General features: G+C 39.5%; 1 protein-coding gene across 1 annotated transcript in view; it reads left to right on the top strand.

The window, feature by feature from the left end:
- Positions 1-23,670, top strand: part of PGGHG (protein-glucosylgalactosylhydroxylysine glucosidase) — a 471,557-nt gene that overhangs the window by 294,024 nt on the left and 153,863 nt on the right. The window contains exon 11 of the mRNA XM_044082889.1: positions 10,979-11,074. Within this exon, the coding sequence (XP_043938824.1) occupies positions 10,979-11,074 (96 nt within the window). The remainder of the gene's footprint in view (positions 1-10,978; positions 11,075-23,670) is intronic.

Raw genomic sequence — 23,670 nt, 5'->3', positions numbered from 1 at the left:
GCTTTATTTGAAATGCTGCATATCCACAAGTCAAATGGTATATGGGTTACTGGCTCTAATGGCCTTAACCAGGTATGTGACATTAATAGAACCTGCTGGAGGGACAGATTTGTTTCCCAGAGGATACCACACCTTTGGAACAGACTCCCGCTTCATGTCAAGCAGAGCACCTCAATGACCCTCTTCAAACGCAATCTGGATGATAGGATGGGTAACCATACGTTCCCCATTTATGTCCCTCTTTGACAGGACTGATAGGTGCTGATCATGGAAATAAAGGCAAAACTTGGCTAGGCTTGTAAGGGCCCTAGGGTCATTTGCCTAGTAACCTCCTATGATCCTATGATAGAACATGGATCACAGACTGTATGCCATGTCAGGGTTAACCACCCAATGGTGTAAGAACTGGTTCTAGGTAATTCTGTTGTTTTGACTATTATAGCCAAAAATGGGCATGGGTATTTTCCTGTAATAAATGGGTTGAGAAGCCGGCCTACTCTGACTTACAAGCATGGACCCCCATGCTAAAGGTGGGAGGGATGCCTGTGCTCCTATTGGCCAGCTGCCCTGGGTCAATAAGCTACTTGATGGATAGTGTCCAGTTGCACATCTTGGCTTACCTGGTATAGCTCTGATTGAAAAGTAGACATAAAACCAATCAACCTGCCAAACTTGAACTGAGTATTACTACACTCACTGTAGGTTCACTGACAGGATGGAGCTTGGAAGTTAATGACATGATGGTAGGGAAGAGGCTGGACATCTTCTGTAGCCAGGAGACAAGGTAGAAGGGCAGGGAACCAAGTACAGTTAGCTTGGGATCCAGATTCTACTACTCAGGGCAAGAACAGACTGGAAATGGTGTGGAATCTGTGGTAAGGGAGAGTCTTTAGAAGACACTGAGGGATGTCATCAGTAGTATTGATAGACTCATGGCAATCAGACTCCAGTGTAAGGATAGGGTGCTTTTCATAAACTCAGACTATGCCCCACAGCAGAGTTATGATAGTGAGGAAAATAGTGCAGTTGCAGGACCTACTAGATGAAGCATTTATTTAGCAAATATCCAATTGAATTGATGCTGATAATGGGTGACTTAAACACACATATCGGGAAAAACAGAGCAAGATATGAGAACATATGCATGGAGCAACAAGAATAAAGGAGGAGAGGCCATTCTAGACTTCTGTCTGTGTGACAAAAGGCTTGATGGTGGCCAACACATGAGACAAGTAACAAGTTCACATACAACAATGACCAACATGCAGCTCAGGTAGACTTCCTCCTAGTCAAGAAAGGACACTGGGTAAAATTAGTGATTGCAAAGTCATCCTCAGTGACATAAACCATTGATTGCCACAATCAGCTGCAAACAGTGGTCAGAGAAAGCTCTAAGGTCAACAGAGATTAGGCTAAAGACTTGGAAATTGACTATGAAGAAAGCACAATAGTTCAAGCAATTACTCTGGGCTCCAGCTCCTCAGGAAGAAGAACAAATAGATGGAGATGAAGAAGAACGTCAGCACCTCAAAACAGCATACATAACGACTATTTATTTATTTATTTTATTTATTTTACATTTGTTAACCGGGTTAGTCTGGCTGAGCTTTTGGCTCATTTTCAGCAGAGATCCGGGGAGAAAAGTTCCTCAGGACTAGAAAACAATTTATTAAATTTTAATAGTATAGTAGTAACAATCAGCTATAGGATCTTACAAGCAGAGACCTAGAGAGAAAAAAAGATCCTCAGGCAATTCAATTATACAGAGTATTAACAATTGGCAGACAAGTATGTGTGTTGTTACAAACAAGGTTTTAAACAATTAGCAGAAGAAAATGTGACTAGTTACAATATTATTTAAGCTGCGTAGAGCAAAATGAGTTAATAGGTAGATGCTTATTTAAAGTGGGTAGGATCTAGTTGCATAGGAGTTTGGAAACAAGAAAGGAAAGTAAGAATGGCTAGTAGGAGATGTAGGGGAGGTAGAGTATAGGAGACAGACTAGACAGGTAGGTTGTTATGAGGCTCTAAGAATTGAGTGGTTGGAGATAGAGGAAGGGAAGAGGTAGAAGAGGCAGGGGAATAGTTTTAGAGATATATTAAGAGTGAGGTGATGAAATAGGCGAAATGATGGTGGTTTCAGGGTGGTTGGCTACAGTGGCAAGACCACTTTTGTCTTTAGGTATTTCCTTGTGGCTAATTTGAAACTTTTGCTATGCTGGAGGGATTTTATTTCCAAGGGGAGTTGGTTCCAGGATGTAGCTGGGTTATAGTTATAGACAAGGCAGCCTATTTTGGTTTTGGGTTTGAAAATGTCTAATAATTCATGATTTGAGTTGCGTAGAGTTCTAGCAGGGGAATATTTGGATATGATAGTGGAGAGGCTAGGGCAGAAGGAGGGTAGATAGAGGATAGAGTGGATGATTTGTAGTTGGTATAGTTGGAGCAACTGAGGGAATTCTAGCCAGTCTAGTTGCTGTAGTGCTAAGCAGTGGTGTGACTTGTAGGTTTGGTTAGCTGCAAATTTGGCAATCTTGTTATAGATAGTTTCAAGCTTGGAAATAAGTGTAGAATTTAGGTTTGTGAATATGTGGCAGCTGTACAGGAGTGTTGGGAGTAATAAAGCCTGGGAGAGGGTTATTTGGGCAGTGTTAGTTAAGTATTTCTTGCTACGGAAAAGGTGTCCAAGTTTCTGATGAGTTTTTTTTACCAAGGTAGTAATGTGGAGATCAAACTTAAGCTGATCATCTATTGTAACACCTAGCAATTTAGTACTAGATTCAGCTGAGATAATAGTGTTGTTGCAGGATAAGTTGGTAAATGTACTTTTGAGTGTGGTGATGTTTTTAGGGAGGAAGAGTAGGAGCTTCGTTTTTTTTTATTAAGTATTAGTTTGTTATCATTAAGCCAAGTCTCAATGGTGTGGAAGGATGCCTGGGTAGTTGAGTGGTGGTCATTTGGGTTGTCAGCAATGGTTATAACAGTTGAGTCATCAGCATATTGCACAAGAGATGACTGGGGACAAGAGGAGTAGAGCAAGTTGGTGAAAATATTAGAGTAGTGGTCCAAGTATGGACCCTTGGGGGTCTCCCATTTGTACAGTGAGGCGGAGGATAGTGCAGAGAGCCATTTAACTGATTGCTGGCGAGTAGAGTGATAGCTGGAGAACCAGGAGATAGTAAGGGGAGAGAAATGTAAGTTAGTGAGTTTATCTAGAAAGAGTGGGTGAGAGTGTCAAAGGCTTTAGAAAGGTCAAGGAATAGGCATGAGACAAGTTTATTGTTATCACGAGCTAGGGAGACTATGGTGATGAATGATATGAGTGCAGCAGTTGTACTATGCTTGGGACGGGAACCATGCTGTGTGGGTGTGAGAAGGTTTTCCTGGTGAAGATAATGTATTACCTGCTTGTGAATGCATTTCTCTAGGATTTTTGAGAGTGGAGAGAGTATGGCAATCGGTTTGAAGTTGGATATGTCTGAGGAGTTGCCCCCTTTGTGAATGGGTAGAGTAAAGGAATTCTTCCATACAGTGGGGGCATAGGATTCAGAAATGGATCAGTTGATTAAGATGGATACAGGATAGGCAAGAGGTTCAGAGGCAATCTGCAGGAAGTAAGAGGGTAGCTTGTCAACAGATGGGGAGCAACGTTTAAGTTTAGAGAGTAATGACTTTACATAGTTGATACTGATTTTAGAGAGAAGGAGTTAGGAGGGTTTGGAAGATGTATAGAGTTTGTGGGGGTGCTAGTGTTCTTTCTGGGAGGGAGAGAATTTATTATGGAAGTTATTGAGTTTTTTAAATTATTGTTAAATTTGTTGGCTCTGTCTTTAGGTGTTGCATTGGGACATGGGTTAGGAGAGGAAGGGTTTCCTGGATGAAGAGTCTGTTTAATAGAGTTCCAGAATTTCTTTGGGTCTGATTTAAAAGTAGAGGGAGGACTGGCATAGAAGTTTATTTTGTCATAATGGATGATTGTTTTTTAGTTTATTTCTGAGTTGTTTATATTTCTGAAGAAGAGAAGGGGTCCTAGTTTTAGTCCACATTTTCCAAATCCTACCCTGGTCTTTCATGAGGGTTCTGATAGATTTAGTGAACCAGGGAGCAGTATTAGATTTGATTCTAATTGTGCGTAGAGGAACAAGGGAGTTAAGAATGTTTAGGAATGTAGTGTTGAAGGAGTGGACAGCTTCATCTAAAGGAAGAGTGGTGAGGTAAGACCAGTTAATTTTGGAGAGTTGGTGAATAAAGGAGTTAGGACAGAAATGAGAAAGAGAGTGGGTGGTATTAAATTTGTTAGGTTTATTAAGGTGGGGAGTATGTCTGGTGACTGTTATAGGGCAGTGGTCGCTGAGGGCATGTGGAAGGGTTTGGGAGTTATGATAGTTTTGAGGGTGGGAGACCACTATCCAGTCAAGAAGAGAGCTAGGTAGGTGAGATTTATTAATGTAGGTTGGGGTTGTGATTAGCTGCTCAAACCCATGTAGGTTTATACAGGAAGTAGTGTTGGAAGCTTGTATTGTAAGACAAACAATATTTACACCTCCCAGTGTAATTATTTCATTTTGGATGGTATGTGAGAGGTGAGATAGGATGTTCTCAAGTATGTTAATATCATCACCAGGGGGAATATAAATTGTTGCGACAATTATGGTGTTGAAACTGTTAAGTTTGAAGTTGGTCAGTAGGAATTCAGCTGGTGAAAAGGAGAGTAAGTCTAGTGTGGGGCTGATTTGAGAGAGACAATTGGAGTAGAGTATGGACACTCCTCCTCCTTTTCTTTTAGGTTGATCTAATCTAAGGATATTATAGCCAGGAGGGATGATTTCACTGTCCAGATGATGTGGTTTTAACCATGTTTCAGTTAGGATAACTATGTCAGGAGTATAGTTCGCTATCCAAGCATGGAGTTCTTGAACTTTATTTACAAGGCTCCTGACATTGATAGAGCAGAATTGTACTTGTTTTTGTGGGTTGGAGGAGTTGGCAGGTTTAGATACAGGGAGGTTATTGTTCAGGGTAGTGTCTGTAGGGCCTGGGTTAGGATGAATGTCACCAGATAGAAGTAGAGGTTTGTAATGGGGTTTTAATTTGAGTAAGTAGACTTTGTTTTTTTTGTTTTAAAGGGGAGGGGGGAGATATTTTTATTTTAGGAATGGGAGTGGTGGGGGAAGGATGGAGGGACAAATTAGTAGATAGGGTTGTGGTGTAGTACTTGAGTTAAGAGTGGTGTTTAAGGGATGGAAATAGGGAGTAGGTAACTGTGAGTGATAGGAGGTGAGGTGATAAAGTATAAGGAGTAGAGAAGGTAAGAGTATAGTTTGAGTTGTAAGAGACATGTCACTTTATGGGATGTAGAACAGAGGATGAGAGGAAGGGGAGGGAGTAAGGTATAGTAGTCTTTGATAGTGGATAGTAGGTATGTGTGGGGAGGAGCAAAGAAGGGAGGTAGTATGAGAACAGGAAGTAGAGGGTGGGAGATTTGGGAGGAAGTGAGGGGGTGTGGTTGTATGGATAGGTATAAAGGTAATGATATGTGGGGTGGGTGGGAGAGGAGTGAAGCGAATGGAGCGGGGCTTCACCTTCCAGATAGAACTTAGCAAAAGAAAAACAATCAGCTAGTCCAGGGACACTTACTAGAGATGCTACACCTGGAGGGCTTTCAGTTGCAATTACAGCAAATATGGCATCCAGGGTTTTTAAAACCTTTGGTGTGTTGTACCTGAGCAATCACTTGGTGGGTGGGGGAAGGGAGGGAAACCATCGATTGCAATTTAAAGTAGCAGGAGAGAATCCAAGGCACTCTGCTAACCTAGCTAATTATCAAAGGACAGCCAAGGAAATAAGATAAACATACAGGCATCCTTGTTCCAAGGACTGGAAGGTTTCTTCAAGAAAAACTATGTGTAGGAATACACCACAGGTAGAATTTGTATGCTGTTTACTAGTCTGCAATGGCAGATTTTATTCTCTTTTATATTTGTATTCCCCTTTGCTCATTGTTTGCTGCACACAATATAGCTAAAGATAAAAGCAGCTGGAGACTTTGCACCTCTGTTTGGTGTTTAGTGAAGAACAAGTATTGAGGAGGAGGGACTGAAGGCTATGACTATTGAGAGGGGATAAATACCTTCACATATAACAAATTATCAACAGTGAAATGGAGTGAAAGGGGTGGGGTGGACTAAGAGGAAGAAGGTTTGCAGCTGTTGCCCCTGGAGTATGCACTCTAGCTGACTGTAACAGATTTTAACAAGGCATAACAGTAGTCACAAAAGCTGGCACCTACATTACACAAGTGGCAACGAGAACAAGGTTACTGGAGTTAAACCTGGGGCTGCAGTCTATTTTTGGATGAATGCTGGTTGGAGTTTTCTTTGCTTTTAGCTGGAGTGAGAGGATTCCTTGCTCACACAAGTGGGGGTGGGGCCCAAAGCGATCATGTCCTCAGTGGCTACTACGCAAGTGGCAACAACAAGGTTCCTGGAGTTGAAAGTGGGGCTGAAGTCTATTTTTGGATGAATTCTGGTTAGAGTTTTCTTTGCTTTTAGCTGGAGTGAGAGGATTCCTTGCTCACACAAGTGGGGGGGGGGGTGGCAAAGCGATCAGGTCCTCAGTTGCTACTACACAAGTGGCAACAACAAGGTTTCTGGAGTTAAACCTGGGGCTGCAGTCTATTTTTGGATGAATGCTGGTTAGAGTTTTCTTTGCTTTTAGCTGGAGTGAGAGGATTCCTTGCTCACACAAGTAGGGGGGGGTGGCAAAGTGATCAGGTCCTCAGTTGCTACTACACAAGTGGCAACAACAAGGTTTCTGGAGTTAAACCTGGGACTGCAGTCTATTTTTGGATGAATGCTGGTTAGAGTTTTCTTTGCTTTTAGCTGGAGTGAGAGGATTCCTTGCTCACACAAGTGGGGGGGGGGGCAAAGTGATCAGGTCTTCAGTGGCTACTACACAAGTGGCAACAGCAAGGTTCCTGGAGTTAAACCTGGGGCTGCAGTCTATTTTTGAATGAATGCTGGATAGAGTTTTCTTTGTTTTTAGCTGGAGTGAGAGGATTCCTTGCTCACACAAGTGGGGGGAGGGACCCAAAGCGATCAGGTCCTCCATGGCTTAGAGATGCTACACCTGGAGGGCTTTCAGCTGCAGTAGACTGTAGAGCAGATATGTGGCCGAGCCTGGTAGGGAAGCAAGGTACATAAGGAACGCTGGTGGTGGAATGCAGAGGGCCTGGAAGTCATCAGAAGAAAGAAGGAGTGCAGGAAGATGGAAAAGATTAGACTAGGTTAAGAAGGAATATTGGTTGGCTAACAAAGGGGCTAAAAGAAGAGTTGCAATAGCAAAGAGCATAGCATCACAGACATTCTACCAACATCTGGAGAGTGACCCATCAGGTTGCAAGGCAAAGACAGAAAGATAAAGCAGATAGTCGTCAGACACCCTTCATAAGGGATGCCTGCAACAACCTGCTCACCACTCCACAGGAAGTCAAAATCATATAGAAGGAGATCTTCCAGCAGCTTCTGAATGAAGAAAACCCAACAGTAGCTGTACTGTCACAGGCACAGCCTATTACAAAAGAAGAGGAGGAACCCACCCTAGAGGAAGTAAGAACAGTACTAAGGAAAATGAAGTAAGAGAAAGTGCTAGGCTCAGATGAGGTCACAGCAAGTATGATCAAAAAGATACATGCAATAAGGGAGAAATGGCTCCTAAGGGTATTTGTAGCGGTATGGAGAGAAAAACATATCCCAGATGACTGAAGAATAAGCATACTCATGCTACTGTACAAGATCAAAGGGGACATTCACAACTGTGGGCAGTACAGGGGCATCAGACTCCTGTCACATGGCATAAAAGTTCTGGTGAGGGTGATTGATAAATGAATAAACAAAGTAATAGAAACTTAATCGGGAGATGAGCAGTTTGGATTCAGATTAGGATGCAGCACAACCAACCTGATGGTTGCAATGAGGCAGATAGCTGAGAAGAAGCTATAGATGAGGAAGGAGTCCAACTTGGCATTCCTAGACTTGGAGAAAGCATATGACAAGGTCCCAAGAAAGCTGATTTGGACAGTCCTTAAGTGGATCAAGGGTCTAGAAGCACTGGTAGAATTAGTGCAGGCTATGTACAAGGACCAAATGACTCAAGTATGAACAGTGTTCAGTCTCAGAGGGGTTCCCAGTGGGAGTGTATATACATCAGGGTTCAGCTGTGAGCCCACTGCAGTTCATACTGGTGATGGGCTACATTAGCAAACAGGTTGGAGGGGCAAATCAGCAAAGTTGCTGTAAGCAGATAATGTGGCATTACAGGCAGACTCTGCGCAAGAACTTCAGCAAAGAGTAAGGGAATGGAAGGCACATGGGATCAAGTGAGTACAGATAAGACAGTTGTAATGGCAGTAAAAGTGGGAACTGGAAAAAGCTGAGAATTGAGATAGAAGGGAAATAGCGGAACAGTTTAACAGTTTCAAGTATCTGGGAGGGTTGGTTGAGGAGAAGGGAAGTCTGAACGAGGAGGTTACAGGGGCCGCAGCAAACTGGCACACTCTCAGGGATAGTGTATGACAGAAGGATGCCAAAGAACCTGAATAGTAATGAGTACAAAACATTGGTGTAACCGGTACTACTGTATGGTGCAGAAACCTGGGCAGTAAAGGCAAAGTAGTTGAGGAAGCTGGAGATGATTGAGATGAATTGCCTGAGATGGGAAGTATATAAAAGAGTAAACAGGACTCACAGCCAATCCAATCAGTAAAAAAACTAGGAGGAAAAACCTAGCCAAGCTAGAGTTTTCACTGTGTAATTCCTTAAAAACCTCTTATAAAAGAGGATAATGGGATGTATGCAAATGACCCCTTAAGAACATCAGGTGTTTCAACTATGTGGCATTTCTGAATGCCCATGACTTTTTTTCTTTTTAAGTCTGTTACTGGACAAATTCAGGCCAATAAATTCAAACCCCACTAATTGTGGACATGCATGCTTCAGTCTTCTTGTGACCGTGTCAGCACAGCATAACTGGACTGTTTGTCTAACCTTTAGAAACTAGGGTTGTTGTACCCAGCTGATGTCCATAACCATTAAGGTGTCTGCAAAATATCCTATCTAACAACTAAAAAAAAAAAGAGTAAACAGGACACAGCCAATCCAATTAGTATGAAACTACAAGAAAAACCTAGTCAAGCTAGAGTTTTCAACTGATGGGAAGTATGATGGACAGACAAAGAAATGGGGACATCTATGCAGAAGCAGAGTAGCCCTAATTGTAGAGAAAGTCAGTCAGAACAGATTACAGTGGTTCAAGCACAGGTGCAGAAAATAAATCAATCTGCTGAAGAAGATTTGGAACAGACAGGAAGAAACCAAGAGGAAATGAGGGTACCTAGCAAAGAGATGGATGGATTGTGTGAGAGATGACCTGCGACAGTCATGCATGACCGTCAAAGAAGGTAAGAGAGTGGAATTGAATCGAGAGAGATGGTGACATTTGACACAACACCCCAACCCCATGTAGAAAATGGGAATAAGGGGGTCGTTGTTGTTGATGATGATGATGATTAAATAGCAGAAAATGTTATCTTAATGCTGTTTCTCATTTGTTAGACTACTTAGAAAAAAATTATTTTAAAAAAAAAGTAAATATTAAACTATATTTGGAAGTTTGTCTCTGTCTCTCCAGCATGAGCCCCCTCTTTACTCATGTGGTGGAAAAGATCTAAAAATTAACATTTATTGTGGATTTTTATTTTAGTTTTTTGGCTGTGATATGCTCATGTCATGGATGTCATAAGAAGTAATAAATTACCAAAATGACAATGACTTGCTTGAGTGCATACATTATGAATTCATAATATTGTATCATTATGTAAATATTGCAGAGGACATGCTGATTTATTAATACATGCAGTTAATCACATTTATGTTTCCCTGAATAAATAGAATGGTACTTCATTGTTATTACTAGAAATTAAAGAAAAGAACAAATCAAATATGTGTTGAACTGAAAATAAAACAAGAAGTGCTAATAAAAAGCATCTGTAGGACCCTAAAGTTGGTTAAATGTTGATGTATTTAATAGACAAGAGATCAACATGAGGAGTAGTAAGATGTTTCCTGTACTCAATAAGCAAAAGTATTTTTTTTTTCATTAAAAGTGTAATAGTACAGATATAATTTTTAGAAATTCTGAAATGTGTTCTTTGGAAATTTATATAAAATTGTCATACGTTACCTGAATCAGGACCCGGTTCTGTTGGTAGAGGGATAAAGCCCTGACCATGACCCAGATGACCTGATTTTGATTAGTGGCTCAAGAGCTGGAAGAATGTGGGTGGACAGAATGGGAATGACCAACCAGCACCCGGTCACCCATCCTGGGGATAAGAAGTCTTTATAACCTACTCAATTGCAGACACTACAGTAATATGGGGGAGACAGAGCAGCAGCTGGGTCAGTGTGGCTATGTGCTGCATGTAGCAGGGCAGTGTACAGTGCATGAATGGAAGGTTCATAGTACAGCAACACAGTAGCATATACATAGTTGCCCAGCTGCCCTTTTTGGAGGGGGATAAGTTAGACTTGAGAAATGGTGGAATCTGCATGACTGGTGCAAAAGGCCCATTCCTTCACACCCAACTGTTGCTATGGGGTGGTGGAGACAAATGACCTAATATGGCCCTTGCCTCAGCCAGGAAATGAATGTTTCATAGGGCTGTTGCCCTGAACAGGGAATAAATGGGTAAGTTCCCCCAGTGAAGGAATGAATGATCCAGCAGAGTACAGAGGGGAAGCCATCAAGTGAAGTATATAGATGCAAAAAAAAGGAAAAAAATCCTACCTGAATCAGAATATGTTTTTTTTATTATAGAAAAGGAGAATAGACATGTAAAGATCATCCAGTTTATCTGATTTTGGTGCATATGCTTTAGATTGCTAGTCTGGGATGAAACCTTTTGCTTATTTCTTTACAGAGCATGTTTGCAGTAGGATGGCTGGAACTGAAAAGGATTCAAAAGGCAGAGGCTCAATTAAAGAAATGCTACAGTAATATCCAGGAACCATTTAAGGTCAGATTTATGAAGTAATCCTTTACAAGTCAACTAAATCCTAGAGATGGAAGGTGATTGGCAGTATGACTTGTACTATGTGACTACTTGGGATGACTAGATTTGATGTGGTGCACACACTGAATAGCATGAACAACGTCAATGGAAACATAATCTGCTAATTATACTCCTGCCAGTTTTAAATTCACTTAGAACACATATACACAGCATATATTTAATATAAACGTGCATATGGTATATATGCACATTTCTATTTGCGCTTGTAACATATACATAAATTTGTCACTGGTAAGATGCTTTTCCTGTCTTTATGCTTAACCACTGAAAGTCCATTTCTAAACTTGTTACCATAAAGATGTTGTACGAAGTAGAAAGAGATATCTACAGATATGGATCTTAAGTGGAATAGTGGAAAAAGTCTAGAGTAATCTAAACAGTGGTAGTGGCAATGATAAAATGGAGGCCAGAAGGAGTATATTAACTGCAATAAACACTGTAAGGCCAATGTGATCGAAGTGAGAGGTCAAAGAATTTTACAAAGACCTGGAATCAGTCCGATATCAATTGATTTGGGCTTTGAAAAAGTAAGGAAGGATCCAACCCTTTTGTCTATACATGTATATGTGACATCTGGCTATATCCCACTGGACTGCCAGCAATAAATGTGACATCCAGCCAATACCACACTGGGCTGCCAATAATTAACTGATATCCATTTCTATCCTGGGTCAGTAACTAACGAGCTTCAATGCTCACTACTGACTCCAGTATGAGACTGTCACATAAACAGAAGTAATATTTCTCAATTTTCCCCTAAGAGCACAATAGGAACATGTTGTATTTTCCTCAGACTGGACTATATACCTATGTCCACCCCAAATGTATTTTCTAATTTTACACTTCAGAGCAGTGTGTCTCATTTTAAGACATCTGATACACTCACACTCAAAGTAAATTTAAATCTCACACATCCAAGCACTTCTGGAAAAGCCTGACACAGATTTCCAGCTGTGTCCCTTCCCCAAAATAATATAGTAATGCTGGCACCAATCAGAGTGTCTTCATGCTCTTCTGAAGGGCTGTCCAGTTATGAAAATTAAAATATCAAAATAAATGATAGCTATGACCATAAGCAACCAGCCCTTTGAGGTGACCTGAGGGGTATCAAACAGGTAGAAGCACTCTCTAATCTCTAAAGAAAAACACTGATTTCCAGCTACAATGTAAAGTAATGAAAAACATTTCATAATAAGTAAAATGATTACAAGAATGTAAATCAGTAAGTTTTAACAAACACCAGAATTCGGTCACCGGAAATGTAAAATTAAACTGCAGGATATGAGTCCATTATTCTAGAAAAACTATCTTAATAACTAAGCTTTTCTAATCTAACTAAAGAATACCATTCCTGATCTAATATAACATTTAACAACAAGGCAAAAGGCAGACTTACAGTTTTTGGTGAGTTCTCTTTCATGGGTGTCCACTGACTACACAACACTTACAGGTTCATAGGTAGGTACTAGGCTATTGGCCCTAGGGCCTATATAAGCCTAGCCAAATGGTACCCTGGCTTTCACCACCCAAGAAAATTATTTTCCTGTGCCGCTGTCGGGCAGAGCCACAGAAGTTATCCCCGGGGTGAATTTCCTATCTCCCATCCAATCATCAAGATTTTTCTTGAAGAGTGCTAATGAGGAGCTTTGTTTGATGTAGATAAGTAGTTTGTTCCAGAGTATGGGAAGTATCTGGGACAGGAATCTCTCCCTCCAGCATGTTCTCATTATTGTGGTGACAAGGTTTAGGTCCCTAGAGCGTGTAGCTCGGAAGGATTGGGATTTCTTTAAGTGGAGCATGTCCAACAGCTCTGGGTTTGACATAGCTTTGTATGTTAGGCAGAGATCGCCTCTGAGTAGGCGATATGTGACAGCGGAAAGCTGGAGTTTTTTGAGACAGTCTGTGTAGGGCATCTGTTTGAGGCCAGTAATCCTCTTTGTGAGGTATATCTGTGGCCTTTACAGTTGTTGTAGATGTCTTGTGAGGTACATACCAAAAGGGGAGTTGTACTCTATAATGGGTCTAATGAGTGATGAGTAGAGGGGAATAATGACCTCTTTTTTCCTGGATGAGAAACCTTTTGTGATGGGGAGTGCCACATAGAAGGATTTCCTGACTACTGTGGTGATGTGATTATCAAAGGAGAGACTACTGTACACCTGTGTCCCAAGGTCTCTTATCACACTTTCGGTGTTAAGTAGACTACTGCCTATGTGGTAGTTCATGGGTGCAGAGTTTTTACCAAAAGGGATGACAATGCACATTTTGGTATTGGGCTTGAAGCCATGGCTTTAACACCAGGCATCTGTCTCAGTGAGGCCCTTTTGTAGGATGTCCACATCATTAGGAATTTTGATGATGGCTCCTAGTTTGCAGTCATCTGCAAACTTTGTTATCCAAAGACCTTCTGTGTTAGCCTGTACTTCAGAGAAGTCGATACCAAACAGGAGAGGACCCAGGACTGAACCCTGTGGTACTCCACTTGTCACTGGTCTGAAGTTGGATTTAGAGTCTGCTACTTTCACAGTGTTGGTTCTTTCACTTGAGCCAGTTGGCAGCCCATCTTGTGACTTAGGGATTTATACCTAGTTTAGTGAGTTTATCTATAATTTCAGAGTGGGGGGTGGTATCAAAAGCCTTGGCAAGATCTAGATAGGCTGTGTGAACCACCTTGCCCTCATCTATGGCTTTGGTGGCTGCTTCAAAGAAGTCTGTCAGGTTTAGGAGACATGATCTGCCTTTTACAAACCTGAACTGGGTAGGGTCCCGAATTTGGAGATTACCAATGTCATTGTTTATAAGTTCCATAGCCTTGCAGACAAGGCTCATCAGGCTAATGGGGTGGTAGTTCCCGGGGTCTGTGGTTGGCCCCCCTTTGTGGAGTGGGATAACCATTGCTGTGCACCATTCAGTGGGCACAAAGCCTGAGGTGAGGCTATGATTGAACATGGTACTTAGGTGGAGTGCCAGTTCATTCTGTAGTTTATGTAGAACGCAGCCTGGGATGTTGGCAGGTCCCATGGATGCTGTGTTCTTGGCTTTGGAGAGTGTGTTTTTTACCTGTACAGCTGTGATTAGAGGAACTTTGCATTTTTCTGGTATAGAGGTGGGCCCTTTAGGGGGTGAGAGAGGGGTAAAGTTAGCACTGAACCTATCTGCCAGGATGTTGGCAATATCAGTTGGTTCTGTATATTTAGTGCCATTGTGCTGTAAGTCAGAGCAGATCTGAGTGTTGCCAATGAGATTCTTGACAAAGGTATAGAATGCTTTGTGGTTGTCTTTAGACTCAGTGGTGATTTTGTTTTTGTAGCTAGCTTTGGAGTATTTTATGAGGGATCTCAGCTTCTTACTGAGGCTGACCAGGGAGTTCCTCCAGTCATGGGATTTTACTCTTTTTTGCAACAGTTGACAAAACTGCTCAGTCCTTGACAAACTACAGTCTCAACTGTCTTATTTTAAAAATAACAGTCAGCTGTTTGAAAAAGTTATTTTCCTGACAATCAGCTGTTTAAATAATCACTTTGCAACCAGGAACATTCTAATGACATCACTCACTGTTCAACTGATTCTCCACAGTACTTTAGAATGTTTCTTTCAAGCATGCACAATTAGAAATCTATCAAAACACTGACAGATTATTTGAACATTCTGTGCAACCAGAGAAATACTCAAAATTTAAAAACTTATCTACATTTTAAAATTAGACATGCTGGAATACAATTCAAGTTAATCTGAAAATATACACAAATTTCCTGCCAGACATGCTAACACAGATGACAGTGTTTTCATTTTCTTCACAGTATGTATGCATAAATTAATGCATGGAGGAGTATGCCTGATGCAGATAATACTGTATGCCCAGGTGTGGTTTGTGATCCTGTGTTACAGTCCCAGGGCGTGAGATCATGCACACCTGAAATTCTTACTGTACTTACAAAATGGGCTTCCATTTTTTTTTTATTTGAATTATACTTTAGCAATTTATGTCTATAATTATATATTTTATAGTACATTTTAATAGAAGCTAACTAAAATATAGTTGTGCAAGATTATAACTTTCTAACTGTGAAACGTTGTTACAAACTTTTCTGGGTAGCTATTTTTGGAGTCACTAGATCAAACAGTTGCATGCCATTGTACAATTCCATTTGAAAAAAAAGTGTTGTACAGTAATTTTCATAAAGCATATCCTGGACCTGAGTTGCACAAATTCAGTGTCAGACATCAGGAAGTGGTAGTGGTCCTTAGATGGTAGTTAAAAAATTGAGCTCAAAGTGTTACACTTCGGCAGAGTTATGGGCATTTGTTAAAACTAATTTGAAACTAATAAAAGTGAGTTACCTAGTTTAACTAATTAGGTGTTGTGTGGGGCTGTCATTTTTTAAACTATGTGAAATTTTGGTATAGTTTCAGGATAGCCACTGTAGGGACACTGCTGTCTAACTTCTGTGACATTTTATGTAAATGTGTTGTTACACAGACATTTTTGCAAATCGTGTTTGGATTTAAGTTGCACAATTTTATTTATTTATTTATTTAATAATGGGAGCAGTCAACTTCTGAGTCGGTCCTCACACCCTTTTCGGCCATGTCAAGCCACAGCCATGTACAGGACACTGGGTCCGATTCCAAAAGACTTGCACTGAGCGTAAGTGACCACATACACTGAGAGCAGGTGTTTTGGAATCTGGCTGCTGAAGTAAGCCTGTTTATAGATAGGCTTTACACCAAAGTAAGTCACTTAAACTGAGAGCAGCTCTTTTGGAAGCTGGCCCGTAGTGTTTTACACTTGAGAAGCAAATAGTGTATTGAATCAAACATGAATAAATGCACACAGTATTAGTTCCTTTTTTAATAGAGTAAGTAAATATAAAGATAGTAAGAATGCACATACTGCATTAGTGCATTTTACTGGATATGTACTGGCACTCATGACAAGAACATAGAGGAATTATGTAGCACTGTGTAAATATTTACAAATATACAGGATTTTGATTTGTATATACTTTACAAGGTCTATGTGATTAAGGTATAATTACTGGAGTAGTTTGTAGCAGGTCTTGTTGGGGGGGGGGGGTTAGCCTATCCATGAAACAGTTATGCTTGTAGGTGTCCTTTAGGAATTTAATACAGTTTTCTGTGAATTTTTTATATCACACTTATCTTAGCTCTGCAGGGAGATGGTTCCAGTTTGCACAGAATATTTCCCAGTAATTTAAAGCCATTTTAATTTTGAGAGTAACCCAGAGTTATTGTATATTAAAACAAAGGTGGGAGTGCAGAGCAGGTGAGGAGAGTCTGCAGGAAGTAGTAACCATTTGTCCTTTTGGAGGGTAGGGCACTGATATTCAAAATCTGGGTGATTTACTGATGAACCTACATATACTGTTGATAGTGGTTTGTGTGGTCTGTGTTTGGGAGGAATGTAAAGTAATAATAGTAAGGCTATATTCAAGTCTAGGTATAAGCACTTTTTTGGCTAGGTCACCTCTAGACTAAGGAGAAATAGTGTTGGATATACAGAGTGTTGCAAAAAGTTGGGTGTTTCCTAGTTTAGGTACTGGTGGCCCATAGATGGTATGTTGAAAATCTAAGCTCAGAATGTAATTTTCCTTAACATTTATGGAGGGTTTGTTTAAAATAATGATTAAACAGGTTTTTTTTTCATGTTTGTTGGCTTTCTGATGGCAATCTTATATTTACAGTTTATGTAGTAGCAGTTTTGGTTTCTGTATTGTCATTTTTTCCCATATTTATGAAGCTATTTTCCCTTTTCCTTAATGATAGGTGGAAGTTGACTTAAATGTCTTCTTCCTTTGCAGGTCAGAGTTAGTGATGGTGAGAGAAAAAAATTTGCTGCCAGTGAGATTTTCAAGGCTGTGAGTGAGAAGGAACCTGTGACTGAATGTGAGATCTAACAGGTCTGTTCTAGCTTTCTTTTGTGAGTGGAAACAAATTTGATGCACAGGTAGGCTAACAGTCTAATTCTTGCCCATTTTATAAGTACCAAGAAAGGCTTGAGGGAGTGCATGTTACAGATATACAGATATTACTGTACTGCTAGGGGAACTGTGAGCACAGGCTGTAGATTGTACTACCTTACAAACCCTGTGTGTTATCTGTACATGCTCCCAGTTACCTTAGACATATCTTATTACCCTTTATAAAATGAACCTCTGTATTTTTCTGCAGTTTGGATTTTACATTTAGTAGTTCATTATGATAAAAAGTTACAATCTTACACTACAATTAACTGTGGAATCCTTAGTATGACATTTTCAGGGTGGTTGTTTTAGGAACCCTCTGGTTAAACTGTTATGTGTTGTTTAACCGTTCTGTTTGCACACCATCTCACAGTCATTTCTTTAAGTATCGTTTTGGATCTCAATTAAATAAATTCAGTGCTGTAATTCAGGTGGTAGTGGCCCATAGACAGTATCTTAAACTTGTTATCAAAAGGTTATTATGTTTTAGCAGAGCTATGGGCAGTTTTGAAAATAATGTTAAAATGAGTATTTAACTATGTGGAATTCTGGTATGAAATTTTCAGGGTCATTTAAGGAACTCTTCTGTCTAACTATGTGCAGTTGTATTTGTAAATGCCATTTCAGAGCCATTTTTGCAAATTGCATTTTGAATGTAAGTTACCTAAATTCAGTGTCATAGTTCAGATGGCACAGTGGTGGGAGCCCATAGACTTTAGTATGAAAATGAGTTCAAAATGTTAAATTTCAGCAGAACTGTGGGCTTTTACATGTTTTATCAATTTTTCTGGTATGCTTGTTATTTTTACAGTTTCTGTAGTAACAGTTACTTTTTATTCTGAAATATTTTGTTTTCCCATTTTTTGAAGGAATTTTCTGTTTTCTGTTAAAGTTATGTAGAGGCTGACTGCAGACACTTCTTCCATTGCACATAAAAGTGTGTAATAAGAGAAAACAATGTCTGCCAGTGTAATTTTGAAGGCTGTGAGAAAGAAGGGATCTGTGACTGGCACTAGGTGGTGACCTATGCTACCTTTTTATATACCTGAATCCATTTAATGCACAAGTAACTTGTAATATTGTTGGTCAGAGTTCCCCTCACACACACACACACACACACACCTCACACGTATATATGTGTGTGTACATATATATATATATATATATATATATATATATATATATATATATACACACACAAATAAATTACCTATCTCTCACTCTATATATGTGTGGGTGTACATATTTACAGTACAGCCAATGGATTCTCTAAAGGTACACAGATACCACTAGAACATCCAGGTCACAAAAGAGTCCAGCACTCCAATATAATCAAATTCTCATAAATTCACTTTATTAAAAGTAGCATCTCATAAAAATACATCATATATAGTTGTGAATTATAATGGGGGGACCATGCCAACCAACAAAATTATTTAAATTTAAAAATGTTATATTCAACACTGCTAAGTTTAGTTAGCTTTTGTTTTGAACATAGTAATTGCTATTAAAATACATTTGCTTTTAATGTAAAACATTAATAGCCTCCAGTGACCTACTGCACAGATCTGCAACATTTTGTTTGTTGCCTTCCCGTGACTCATTGAGAAGACAATGAGCAGAAAGTCCATGAATATGAAATAGCATAGAGGAGAGCTGTGGGTTGCTGTAGAGAGTTGTTGTAAGTTTTTGTTCTGGCAAGCAACCAGATATAACATTGCTGACTGCAGTTTAGGGAGGCTGCAGGCTGGCTATGGATGAAAGTAGCGTGTGATTTGCTCCTTTGGAAGTCTGCAGTACTTTCTGGCTACTGTTGATATATAAAACAAAGCTGAAACTGTCTCTGATTTTACAGACTGTTTCTGACTTTATGTCCTGTTTTGGTCTGTGCCTACAGCACCTCTGGACTGAGGAGAAAGAGTGTTACTTTGGTCTGTGCCTCACAAAATGTTTGGTTTTCTGGCAAATCATTGAGGACTGCAGTCACTAACTGCAGGGGTGTTTATGGTTGAAAGTAACTTACCTCTTGTCATTCGGTCATTTTAAAGTGTGAATGATAGCATTTTGAGGTTTTATCAATTTGTAGTGTGATTGCATTACTTTCTGGCTACTGTTTGTGAGTAAAACAAATATTGGCTCTGTCCATGATTTTGCAGACTGATCCTGATTTTGCCTCATGTTTTGATCTTTTCTTCATGAAATATTTAGTTGTATGGTAAGTCACTGAGGACAGCCTTCATTGGATGAAAGCAACTTGTCCTCTTATTATATGATCATTTTAAAATCTGGCTTCACATTGACTAGTGTCCATTTGTATGAAATACGTTGGAATATTTTTTCTATGATGACAATGTGAAAGAAAACTGAAACTCTCCATGATTTCACAGAATACTACTGACTTTGCCTTGTATCTTTGGTCCCTGTCTCATAAAATTTTTGGTTTCATGGGAAATCATTGAAGATTATAGTCATACCTCTCAACCTCTTAGAGCAGGACATCTGGACAAAGCCGCAAAAAATGGGGGGGGGGGGCAAAGCCCAAAAATAGGGACACTTTTAAAATATTGCTTGTGCAAACTTAGAAAGTTGATAGAATAACAGGCTTTGTATTAGTATGAATTTTCAGAATGATATGAAGTCTGAAAATCAAAAGTTTGCCATTATTTTCTGACTTTAGTCCTCAAATATTTGCTGGTAATTTGCCAGAAAACTACATTTTTTTATGAAAAACAGACCAAAAACATGAGTCAAAAATCTGGACAATTGAGAGCTACGATTACAGTCACTAAATGAAAGTAATTTACCCTCTGGTCATTTGCTCAGTTAATCATCTGGCTTTACAGAATGAATGTGCATATGATTACTTGTTTATGTGAAAAAAGATGAAATTATATAGGTTTCAGCTGTCACTAATTTTACAAAATTCTCCTAATCCTGCCCATATTTTTTAATTAGTATTTATGAAGTTTGTGGTTTCTGGACAGTTATTAAGGATTGCTGTCAGAAAATGCATGGTAATGCAAAAAACAAATATATTCTAGTAGCTTTCTAATTGCATATGAGAAATCTGTCTTTGATTCTGGGCCTTTGTCCATCATTATCTGTTTTGTTCCCTGAGTCTGGTGCTAAGGCATTGAGAGGTATTATCTTTTATCATAATCAGATGAGGTGTACACATCAAAGTGGCTGTAATTGTTGGGTGGGGGTGGGTGATTGCCTGTGAATAAAAGTAACTTACCCTCTTGTTTGCTCAGTTTAAACAGTCTGGCTTTGCAGGACTACTGTTTATTTGTGTGAAACCAGCTTTATGTTACCACTACCAAACATCTAAGGTGTATACAGTTAACAACAGTGGCTATAACTTCTGGGTACAGGAGCTATCTGTAGATGAGAATGACTGACTCTGGCTGCCATTATCAGGTCTAGCAGTCATTAATCTGTCTTTGCAGGACTAGCATGCATTTGTGTAAATCAAGTTGGAATTATTTACTGTGACATTTTTTTCATCACAATTAGACATTTGAGGTGGCTGTAACTGATGGGTAGACACACACACACACACACACACACACACACACACACACACACTGGAATATAGTGACAGCAGTTCAAACTGTCTTAAATCAGAAAGATGAATCCAAATGAACATGAGACTGAAAACTGCCTATTGCCCAAGGTATACTTAATTTGCCACTGACTACACAGACTGATTTTTCAGTAAGTCATATCACTGCAATCTGAAGATCTCAGATTAAAACATAAAACACTACATCAGCAGATTTCAGTATATAAACAAAATATATTTTGGCAAGTTAATTTCATTCACAACTGAAATCAGTATTATGGTTCCATTACTGTCAGTGGTATGGTACCATTAACTAACTCAACTATAAAACCTTAGAATGTACAAGGGAACTACACCAGTGTGAACATGAACTTACCTCCTTTTTCAAGGAGCGATAAGCCAGTCCTACCAGGAGTGAATTTAGGAATACCCTTCCAGTTTGTTTAATTCCTTATTAAAAGAAAACACTGTGTCGCATTACTTGATCTGGAGAGGAAACTTGTTCCAGAGAAGGGGTAGTCACTGAGTGACAAATACTTTCTGTTTGCTGTGATTTGTTCATTTACTGAAGCAGGCTCATATCTGTGATTCTGGTGTTTGCTGGACTGTTTGATTTGTGAATAGATAAGAGATCTTGGGCTTCCAGATCTTTAATGGCTCAGAAGACAAAACACAGTTCACCCCCAAGGAATCTGTAGGATTCTAACTACAGGGACAAGGCATCCAGCCTCTCTTGGTAGCTCAGGTCCTCCTGGCACACTGTCTCTTTTGTCTGGAATCTTTGGGGCCTCTCCAACTGCTTGATATGTTTTATAAGATACATCCCAAAGGGGGCATTGTATTCAATGATTAGCCTGATCAGTGCAGAATGTAGAAGGATAAGGACTTCTTTGGATCTAGAGGATAACTCTTAGTTTTCAGCTGTGCAAGATTGATGGCCACTGTTTCAACCTGATGGTCAAAGAAGTGGGAGTCGTCTACCCTTGTTCCTATGACTTTTACAACATCTTCATTTTGGATTGGGGTGTTTTCCATACTAAAATCTAGGTGGAGGGTTTGTTTACCAAATGCACCAATATTGCATTCTTCTAAATTTAAGTTTAGCCCATTTTCAGAGCACCAGCTATTAACATGTAAATTCATTTTGTAGCACTTGCTTATCAGAGGGGGATTCGAGTATAAGACCCAGTTTACAGTAATCTGCATTCCTGGATAATCAGAGTTTCTTGTTTTTGATTTGGAGATCAGGGAAGTATATGCTGAATAGCAGAGGCCCTAAAATGAATCCCTGTGGTACACCACTGGTTACCTTCATGCTCTCTGATGACATGGCTGCCACCCTCATAGTGTTAAGTTCTGTCTCTCAGCCAATTATCTATCTATAAGGATTAATTTGGAACACATTTAGCTTGATGATAATGTTGGCATGTGATATGGTATCAAATGCCTTGCCAAGGTCAAGGCTGCTGTATGAACAGCTTGACCACTGTCCATGGCTTGCATTATCTTCTCAAAAAATTGCCAGATTCATTAAACAGGATATACAATTAAGAAAAACAAATTGCTGAGGATTAGGTCTTATAAGATTTTTTATATTGTACTTTCTCAGGTCTGTTATGACCTATTCCATGGTCTTGCAGATGAAACTCATCAGGATGATAGATGTTTAATTTCTGGAGGTCTGTGGTGGGGAATCCTTCTGAACTGACATCACAACTGCTGTGTGCCAGACCTTAGAGATTAAGCCAGTGGATAAGTTTGGGGTGAATACTTGTAGGACCATGTCCACCAATGCATATTTAGTGCTATTACTATCATTATTATTATTATTATTATTATTATTATTATTATTATTATTATTATTGTTATATTTAATGCATATTTAGCAGGCAGTGTGGTATGTTATTGGGTCCTATAGAGGATATATGTTTTGTCTTACAGAGTATTTATAACGAGTGTTCATTTGTGATGACAGGGAGTTGGACATTGTTGGGTATATTTGGGTTTTTGTACAGATGTATCAGGGATGACAGAATATTATATTCATAAAGTAGCAGAAAGTATTCTAAGAACTAAGCCAGTACAGAAATGGAGAAAGGAGATTCTCCCAATAGGGACGAGTGCAATTAGGGATAGAGACAGTAAGCAAGAGGGAGCTGGAATTTATTGGAGAAAACTAGCAAAGGATCCAAGGTGTTGGGAGTAAATAACTAGAGAGTCAAATGTAACAGAATGGGAAGATCCCAAGAACTTATTTGGATTGCAAGTTAGAGATTGCCTTCCCTGTCAAGAATTGATATCAGAGTATAGGCAGAGAAAGAAATAGGGGAGGGGTCCTAAATGAAAGACCAGCACTGGTAGAGTTTTTAGTAGAATCTGGGTCAGAAGTTGCCTTTAAGAAAGGAAAAATTAGTAGAGCATATGAAATATTGCATGGTAACTATAATCATCAAACAGTGGAAGTTAGAAAGGATTGGAAGGGAGATTGGATAAGCAACTCACAAAGAAAATATGGGGAGATATATGTATGTCTCCCAAATATGCAGCAAAGTCTAGACGATTTAGGATCTTTGCTTGGAAGTGTTTACATAGGTATGTTTATACCCCAAGTAAACTCCAAAGAATTTTTCCTCAAGTAGACAGCAAATGTTGGATGTGTGATGGGGAAGAAAGAAGCAACTATGAACGTATTTTCTGGGAGTGTAATAAGTTGGCAGACTTTAAAGATTCCCTGTGGACTGCTCTATCAGAGATATAGGGTGAGCAAATCAGTGTAACTAAGGAAAAGATTTTTTGAGCTATAATGCAGAATCAGAATTGCCTAGCTATAGTAAAACATTGCTGTGTCTAATTATGGTGGTTGCCAAAAACGCAATTACTAGAAAATGTTAATCAAAATCTAAACCAACATTACTAGAAGTACCGAAGATAGTAAAAGGGGTAAAACAACTGGAAATGGGATCTTTAGAGAAGGGTAGGAGCAAATTGCA

This window comes from Protopterus annectens, chromosome 9.part0 (genome assembly GCF_019279795.1).
Source record: "Protopterus annectens isolate FY-2018-M chromosome 9.part0, PAN1.0, whole genome shotgun sequence".
Taxonomy (NCBI): Eukaryota; Metazoa; Chordata; order Ceratodontiformes; family Protopteridae; genus Protopterus; species Protopterus annectens.
This window is presented reverse-complemented; position numbering and strand designations above follow the sequence as displayed.